A 9,148-nucleotide genomic window follows, 5' to 3' on the forward strand; every position below is an offset into this window, starting at 1 on the left:
CTGGCAGCTTTTTCCGAGACCGAAGCACACAACGCATCCTTTTATACCAACAACAAACTACCTTCCACCCCCTGCAGCTATTTATCTACCTTTCAATTCATGTCACCTTTCATTTCTCGCTATTGTTTTCAGCTGTCTTCTCTCATGACCCCCGGTCTCTCTTGAAAGAAGCATGTGGATTTCTGGCAGCTGACTGGCTGTTTTTTTTTTTTTCCCCCTACCAACATGCCAGACTTCTATGATTAGCCTATTAAGGTCTCTTTGAAGCCTTCCTGCATCCCTCTAAACATCTGGGGCAACATCAAAGACCACACATTACAGGGGGCCAGAGTTCAACCGGGAGCCACCGCAATTCAAGCATCATCTCTTCTTTTCCCTTTTCCCCCTCTTCTTCAGGGGTCTTGTTTCTGCACAGCGCGACTAAAGGAGAAGGATTTTGAGCAGGGGGGGAAACGGGAGGAGGAGGAGGTGGAGGAGGAGGCAGCTTCTCTTCCTGCGTTTGTGTCCATCATGTGTCATGGCCGCTCTTGGCTTTCATGTTCTGTCTGGCTGAGTCTCCTGCTCCAGCAGTCTCTGTTTCCTCGCTGAAAATCTGTGTCCCTCAGAGGCAGGAGACGCGCTCTCTCCTCTGCATCCATTTCAGCTCGGCTCAGCTCAGTGTAGCTGGGCTCTGCGCTCACCTTGCTGACACCAGCTCCTCAGCAGACACCTCCTCCCTGCATGGGCTCAGCTGGCTGACAGGCAGCTGTCCGTATGGATAAAGCCGGTGAGGACACACACACTGTAGTATGCAGTCACCATCACTGCCTACTTTTCCTTACACCTTTGCTATTGCCCCCTCTTTTATTTAGACTCTTCTTTTGGAGGCCTCTCGCGCTACCACCTCAAAAGACACTGTACCTAAAGGTGATGTTTTCTGAAACAGGTTACACTTTTCATGTATTTTTGTAATTCGATTCTTGTTCATTGTTTGTTTTTTGTTTTACTTTACAGAATACCCTCTTCACCCTTTTAATCCGGCTTTTTTGCTAACGTAGAATTATTATCCTCGCTACATCTCAAGTGTGGCTAATTGTTGGGTCTAATACAGCAGACTTTGACTCAAAAAACACTTGAGTCTGTGTTTGATTACCACGGGAAGGAAAATTCAGTCGCAGAGGGCCCAAAACAAGCCAGCAGCTGATGAAGACAAATGTGCAAACACATGTTGGCAGAATTGCTTTTTGGTTGAGCGTGATCGGCTACGCTCAGGAGGGCGGAACCAGGAGTTGTGATTTATAGTTTTCTGCTGTCCCTGGACCACCACTGTCTGCTGCCTCCCACTACTGTAATTACCATGTGTGTCTATTAGAATAGTCCTGCTGCCCACAATGCATCACCTCAGCCGGGAAGAGAGGAGAGCTAGCGCTCGCCCAGGGATGGTCTTGTTATTCAAACAGTGTTCTCTACAAAAGCATGATACACGGGCAGAGTGGAAAGCAAAAATACACTGCAGATGATGTGATAAAGGTCAAAAAGAACATTGCTGAAAGGTTGAGGGGTGTATCGAAAGAGGGTGCCTTCCTTCAGGAGGACATGTATGACTTTATTTGGATGCCAAAACATATAAAATTTGTAGCTATAGTATAAATCATATATATCTAAAGCTGTTCAGCCTGTTTGTACTCTGCCATGAATGGAATGTACATAATAAATTCAACAACATCAAAGTTGTTTTCATGTGTTTTTGGAGCAGCCTCACCTGTGGATTTCACAACATATTCAACCATGTTTTACATCACATGCCCTCCTACATCCCCGCTGACCGCTCCAGAGTCTGCCGGTCTGGATTCAGTTTGCTTTGCCTTGGGCTTTATAGCATCTCCTAGTGGGCAAACTGCCCGCTGTTTTCAGTCCCATGAAAATTAATGCTCTGAATAATTTGATTCAGTCAATACCTTCAGGTACCCTGACAAATAAGAGAACTTGACATCTTCTGAGTTTGTTTATAAGTTGGATTTCTCTGCAGTGTTTCCATTATGGATCATTTTCCTTTGCTGTTTTGTAGTCAGAGTGCAAGCTCAGTCCACTTCGCACAGACTTTGTCAAGGCATTTGTATCCGTCTGCGTCCATTACAGTTCTGTTTAGAGCTGATAACCTGTTTTCCATAAGATAACTCGATTTCTTTTTCTTTCTCAGATGAATAATATTTGTTTCGTCTACCTAAGAGGAACCGTATCACCTTTTTTTCTTCCTCATGAGGGCTCTGAACCGATAATGAGACCTGGCACTGAGCTCTGGCCAGTGTCATTTATGCTGTAATTGGCCTGAGGGTGTAAAGGGCAGCCATGCATCAGAGAAGACAGAAAACTAAGTGGCTTACAATGACAGGACTGAGAGGATGAAATACAAGTAGAGGATTCGCGTAAGTCACAAACAGGGAGAGTTTATGAGATGGTTTATGGTAAGACATGCATTATGGCTACAAACATACGTGATGATTATTGCATAGGTTAACAAATGCATGATTGATTGAATGAATAAATGGTCTGTTTTTTAAAGCCATACCTCCAAAGTGCTATTCCACAAGGGACACACTCACATCTAAATATACTTACTTATCACATTTGAAACAATGAAAATCAATTAACCAATAAAGCCACACATTACGCTGACAATAAGGACAAGAGCACAAGAGGTATTGGCGGACACAAGATGTTTGAGGGGCAGGGGCAAAAAAAAAAAAAGGGCACCAGCTGCTCTCGGTGGGGCACCAGCAAGTAGAAAGGTCACTGAGGGCACCCCTGAGGGCACTTTGTCATGTCTTATCTGCCACGGGGGCGTCCAAGAGGAACATGAACATAGGCGCACCAGAGGGTACAAAAAAAATAGCACCTTATATCCAGATGTAACAGCAAAGTCCTTCATCTTTTTGTCTTTTAAAGTAAATTATTAAATAACACAATCTCTAATTATGCCATTATTGAAGTTTCCTTTGAAAATGCAAAGCATGTTTTTTCATTCGTATTGTTGATATCGTCTGTCGAAAGGCACATGAGTAGCTTCTTACGTAGTCTCCCATGATTCACAGTCACTGATTTTTGCTACTGTCTACCCTTAATAAAACCATTAACCTACTTAACAGTCTATAAGTAATAGTTTGTTTCCACTAATAAATATCTCATATACCTCAATGCGATCTGCTCACATAAGTTGTAAACTTTTAAACCAAATATATTACTTCAGAAACTGTATACAATAAGATGTTGTTTTACATGGTTGAATCAAGGGTCACGGGACTGATTGAGGTTACACGGAGGATGGGGTTGTGTTGTTCACACTGATATCATGGCTCATTAGAGAAATAAACATGGTCTCAATTGATCTCTGTGACCACAAGCTCAAGTGTTTTCAGCTGAATTTGTGAGTCATTGATTTCTATGGCTTATTAAAGGTACGAGTATCTTATAGTACAGAAAGATGTGAAAGCAGGATTACCGGGAAATAGAGGTATTGATTGGGTCAAGAAGCTGCAGGCATTTGAAATTCAACCAGAGAGACAGGATTTGACATAAGAACGGTGTTGACTGAGAGATATGGGAAATTATTTTGATGAATCATTCCTATGTTTAAAAATGTGGTGAAAATACAGAATATTGATGTTTTGTTATTGTAAATAAATTGGGTTGTTCAGACCACAGCCAGCAGTGTGGCACATACATCAGGGCCTTGTACATACTGCATGGAGCCTCAGTGAGACCCCTTCTCCTTCTAACACATTGCACAAAAAACTGAATCAACAAGTAAACACGTGTATCTGCAGTGATTATAAATTGAATCAGTAAAGAAGCATTTATAACACATCTAAGACAGTCTGCATAATCTAAAATCCCATCATCCTGTTTTAAAATTATTTCTGTCATGGCTTTGAAAGGTTTTAGATCCTAGCCATAACACAAAGAAGTAATACCATCTTATTCTTACACACTTACAGTTCAAGAATTAGATTGGGATAGTATTTCAAAATAAAAGACAACAGATTTCACTGAAATCACGTTTTATTGACAGAATTAAAGCAAATTAGTGTGGCGCAACATAGAAGTAGTGTAATACAAATTTAGAAAAGGATAGCTCAAAATCAGAGAACACAGGATTATCATCTGTTATTACTGACAGAGTGACTGGTTTTAGTAAATGTAGGGCATAAACTATTTTTACATTTCTGTGAGATTATTTGCATCAATAATTTTTGTAGACACAACAGTAAAACTGATCAAGATGCAGATAGAAGCTCAGGTATATTTTTGAAAAAATAAATAGTCCGTCAAACATTTATTTGGCCCAATGATACTAGTGCTACCAGTTCCAGGCTTTCAAAGAGCCCTACCTATGCTGGAACCACTGTTTCCCACGTAATACGCCTCTTCATATAACAGTACATAATATATTGCATTATCATATGTTGTGTGTGTAAGACATTAGTCTGTAAAGTTACTTGTGACTATAGCTGTTAAATAACATGGAGTAAAAGGTTTAAATTAAATTCTCATCTCTGCTTCTGTATTTTTGTCCAGTAGGTGGCAGTGTCGCTACGTGCCTCATCTTGCATCATGACGTATTACAACCCGGAAGTTGGACGACCAACATTCATATGAGCGATCTGTATTCTTAAAACAGCTAGGTGGTGCGTAGCTACATCCTACATGCATAGCAAAAACACTTGACCCACAAAAACAACGTACGTAAAGTATTCTGCTTGTTTTGTATTATCAAAGGGGTCGTTTTTAGTTTAAATGTTGTCGCAGTTGTGTTTTTGTGTCGCTTGATTCTTTGATAGCTAGCTAGCTAGCTAGCTAAACGTTGTCGCTGTTATTAAATTGACAGATGTAACGTTACTTCTTGTTGTTGTGGTTGTTGTTGTGTCTTCACAGAGAATTGCGGGTGGATCTGCATCCGTCGAGCAGGTCTTCTTTGCCAGAGGGAAAATGTCGTCTGGCAGGGGAGGATCATGGACCTTTGCTGGAGCTGTAGTAGTGGCCTTGTTGCTGCTGGATTTTGTTGATTTTGCTCAGACGAAGGTAAAACATACACGCAGCCCGAAACCTGATTGAAACAGGCATTTGTCCTATATCTGAATCCGTTTGTCAAAGAAACTTAAAAATACATGAATTATCTATCTGAAAGACTGGACTAACACTTCTTGTCATTCTAATACATTTACTTGGACGATTTGTGTGAAGATTACCAGTAACTTTGTAGATGTTTAGTTATTTTCTTTTTTGGGGTGTGTTTATGAATACGAAATGTGTTTGATTTAATTTTAATTAGGTAAATCCGAGAGCAAGATTTCCTATTTAATCGAAACATTTCTGTAACTGAGGTTTGATATGATCAGAAAGAAGTTGTCTACGGTTACGTATGCAGCACAAAACAAATGCACCAACTTTCCTATGCAGTTCCCTGTACATACCTTGTTTTTTTGTATAACCCAACAGGAGGAAAAACATGTGGGTGCCATGGGCAAAAAGATAGCTGAGCTATAGTAATAAAACAGCAGTTGGTCTCACATCAATGCAATTTATTTGTTTATTGTTACAGAACTTTGAAGATGTTCGCTGCAAGTGCATCTGCCCGCCATACAGAAACATCTCTGGCCACATATATAACAGAAATGTCTCCCAGAAGGATTGGTAAGAGAAACACATCATGTAGACTTTGAAGTCATCTTGTTTTTGCCTTGTTAAGTAGCATAAGTAAAAATGATTGGAGTGTACCCAATCCCAACTGACACTGTACATGACTCACATAGAGACAGACAACGATTCATGCTGACATTCACACCTACAGGCAATTATGGGTTACCAATTAACCTAACCTGCATGTCTTTGGACTTTGGTAGCTGGCTGACAGATTCAAACCCAGAACCTTATTGCTATGAACAGTGCCACACATCTGTTACTGTAGAAGTAAAGACCTTGTATTTGTGAAAAAAATGTCTAACACACTGATGTATTTCCAGTAACTGCCTCCATGTAGTGGAGCCCATGCCGGTGCCCGGCCATGATGTAGAAGCGTACTGCCTTTTGTGTGAGTGCAAGTATGAGGAACGAAGTAGCAACACCATCAAGGTACGACTGACTTTATTTGGGTTTTATTCAGACTTCTGGCAGCGTATCTCATTCAGCCTTATATCTTGAGTCACACCACAGAAGATTAACAGGGTTGATGTAATATTATGTTGCATTTGAATCATTCAAACACCATGAAGAAGGATAACTTGTCTGTGCCATTCAAAGAAGTATAAACTACAGTGTCAGTGTTAACAGTTGATGTCACATTTGCTTCTTCTGTACTGATGAAATAGAGTAATTGGCTTTCTGTTCATCTTTTCACAGTCTTTCCTATCTAGAATTAAAAAAAATATGTTAGTTTTAACACCCAACAGTCTTAGTATTTCTAAATGTGTTTTTTCTTTCTGTGTCCCAGGTAACCATTATCATTTACCTGTCTGTTGTTGGCGCACTGCTGCTCTACATGCTGTTCCTGCTCCTGGTAGATCCTCTAATCCGCAAACATGACCCGTACACGCAGCCACTGCACAATGAGGAGGACTCTGAGGTAACCATGCAAACACATGCATTTATTCAATTTCATATGAATGTGATGTCCTTGAATTAATTTTTAGTTTTTGTATGTGTGTGTTCAGGAGATGCGTCCGCCGGTGGACCCCCAGGCCAGAGGAAACACAGTGCTGGAGCGTGTCGAGGGAGCACAGCAGCGCTGGAAAAAGCAGGTCCAGGAACAGCGCAAGACTGTTTTTGACCGCCACAAGATGCTTAGTTAAACCCTACAGGTGACCTCAGGCCAGGGTTAGAGTAGGTACCATCTCCGGGCTCAGTGCTCTTACACTGTCACCAGCTGCACTATCACTAACCTCTTCGTCACTGCTGTGCACTGCACCCTCTGAATAGATATTTCCTCACTAAGAAACATGTCAACATTTTGAGCTAACAAGCAGATATTTTTAATTTATCAAATGTAAGACGTGAGGCTTAGTTGCAGTTGTGAAAGAAACTGCATGTTTTCACACTATTAACCGCTCGGAATCGTCTCAATCATTTGAGCAATTTTCAATGCAACAGATTTTGAATGTCTTGATAAAGTTAGAACCCTTTTCATCAATTTAGTCAGACTGTGAATAGCTTTATGCTTCCGTGTGACAGTTTTTCCTGTTTGCTTTTGCAAAATTGGTACAATATTAAGTTTTCTTGTAATATAATTTATAAACTTGCCTCAGGACAGGTAAACTTTATGTCTGTGAAATGTCAGTTTAGGTTAGAAATGGTACCCTACCTGTGCTATTGCCAAGCATTGCACATCTTTACAAGTTTAGCTCTGATAATAATTTATTTCTAATAATTATTATTATTATCATGTATTTTGTCCCCTTATACTGTGAATAGTAACCTGGGCATAATTAGTATAATTTGCACCCATAGAGTTATTAACGGATTGTACATTTTGTTTTTTGTCATTTTAAAGCTTTTACATTGCTTCCTTTTAAGATAGCCCAAACGTGTGCCTTCTACTGTTTCTCTCCTCATGTGGCTAAGTGTGTTACAGCGAACGTAAGTGCAAAACATGCCTCTCAAGTGTTAAAGATGCAGAGCTTGTAAAACATAACCAATAGTTACAGAAATGTCTTTATACGTTTTGGCGAGAATATTGTCTATCAAGTAGTAGCTGCAAATTATCTGAAATCTTAAATCGATCAGTGGAAGCTGATTGGAAAACGGTTTGTTCAGTGAGGAAGGCCACATTTGTGTCCTGCATTTTGCAGTTTAATGTATCGTACTTTCCCATGCAGTGAGAGAAATGGAGAACAGGGCATTAACAGAGCTTTAAAGCTGTCCTCAGTTGAGTCCAATCTCTGCCACTGGAGAATGTCCTAAATCAGTAAAGCTGCTGATAATGCGGTTAAGTGTGTCAGAATTGGGATGCCTCATGGCTTTGAAGTGCAGTGTGCGTCGTTATGTGTCAGTGAATTCCCCCTCATATCCGACTACTGAAGCTCCACTTGGGGAATTTATTAATACGATGAAGAGAGGATCACTGATTCACATTACCTCATGCACAACATGAAGTACTGAATTTTATTTGTCCGTAATGGATCATTTTTATCACTGAAGTGTTTTTGACTGATTTATAAATGTAATTTGATATCACTGGTATCAATGTTTTGTAATTTTATTTAACTCCAGGCTAACTGGAGTTTTGCACTGCATGTGTCTATACATTCAGCTTGATGTGAAATAAAAAGACCAAAATGTTCTGATTGAGTACAAAATGTTTTTTTTTTTATTCCTTCAGATGTTTGGGAGTATTCTTTTGTTTGGCACTAGGGGGCGACAGAGTACACAGTATGTAGGCTCACAGTTTGCACACAAACACATCATCAAAGTCATCCTCACATATGATGTGTTCAGCTTTTGGGAAAACCTTTCAACCATTTCACCTCTGTCTTATGGAAGATTATGTTATTTCTATAAAAGTCTTAAACTGTTGTATCTCCTACACTTCTGTTATTTCCAAAAGGACATCGCACTATCCAGTAATCTGTTAAGGGCTAGTTCTTTTTTTTTTTTCCTAAACATTTATTTGCATTTTGTAGTTATGTAATTAATATTGATAATATATGATATTTATAAACATGTTTTCATCAGTGTATAATCACCTGTGTTTTTGTTCCCTTAAACTGAACCTTCAATATCTAGAGAGGGAGCATGTCCTCTTCCACAGAGGCAGCCATTTTACACCGCCATGTTTCTATTGTAACCCAGAACATACCAACCAATACTGGCTCTAGAGAGGAATATTTGCTTTTTTGTTGATGTTGTTGTTGTCGTTTTGTTTTGTTAGCACCCATCATAGGGGAGGGTGTGACGAGGGGTGTCCAGTTGGTTAGCTATAGATACCACAAAAATCTTACACACTGGACCTTTAACTGTTTAGTAATGTACAGTGTTTATCAGCAATTATAGCTTCTGCTATGAAAACATATTTTATTATTACAACAGTCTTTTACTAATTGTCATTCAAGACAGTTATAGGCAGTATTAAATACATCAACTCTTATGTCTGCTTACAACTACATAATAGTGTGTTACA

General features: G+C 39.7%; 1 protein-coding gene across 4 annotated transcripts; it reads left to right on the top strand.

Moving 5' to 3' along the window:
• Positions 1 to 4,567: 4,567 nt before the first annotated feature.
• Positions 4,568 to 8,312, top strand: tmem9 (transmembrane protein 9). 4 transcript variants are annotated; one of them, XM_030423946.1, is made up of 6 exons: positions 4,568 to 4,664; positions 4,912 to 5,058; positions 5,579 to 5,670; positions 6,000 to 6,108; positions 6,467 to 6,598; positions 6,666 to 8,312. In XM_030423946.1, exons 2-6 carry the CDS (start codon positions 4,966 to 4,968, stop codon positions 6,822 to 6,824), a joined length of 585 nt encoding a protein of 194 aa, XP_030279806.1. In that variant the 5' UTR covers positions 4,568 to 4,664; positions 4,912 to 4,965; the 3' UTR covers positions 6,825 to 8,312. The 4 variants fall into 4 exon arrangements, with proteins under 4 accessions (XP_030279806.1, XP_030279808.1, XP_030279805.1 ...); XM_030423948.1 differs by having other exon boundaries at positions 6,687 to 8,312; XM_030423945.1 differs by having other exon boundaries at positions 4,582 to 4,718.
• Positions 8,313 to 9,148: the final 836 nt, after the last annotated feature.

The sequence above is a fragment of the Sparus aurata genome, chromosome 7 (genome assembly GCF_900880675.1).
Source record: "Sparus aurata chromosome 7, fSpaAur1.1, whole genome shotgun sequence".
Lineage (NCBI taxonomy): Eukaryota > Metazoa > Chordata > Actinopteri > Spariformes > Sparidae > Sparus > Sparus aurata.

Excerpts from the sequence above, each read along its gene's own strand:
- tmem9 (XM_030423946.1), top strand. The coding sequence starts at position 4,966 with ATGTCGTCTGGCAGGGGAGGATCATGGACCTTTGCTGGAGCTGTAGTA. Across the intron at positions 5,059-5,578 it reads TTGATTTTGCTCAGACGAAG|AACTTTGAAGATGTTCGCTG; the intron begins GTAAAACATACA and ends TTATTGTTACAG. Across the intron at positions 5,671-5,999 it reads AATGTCTCCCAGAAGGATTG|TAACTGCCTCCATGTAGTGG; the intron begins GTAAGAGAAACA and ends ATGTATTTCCAG.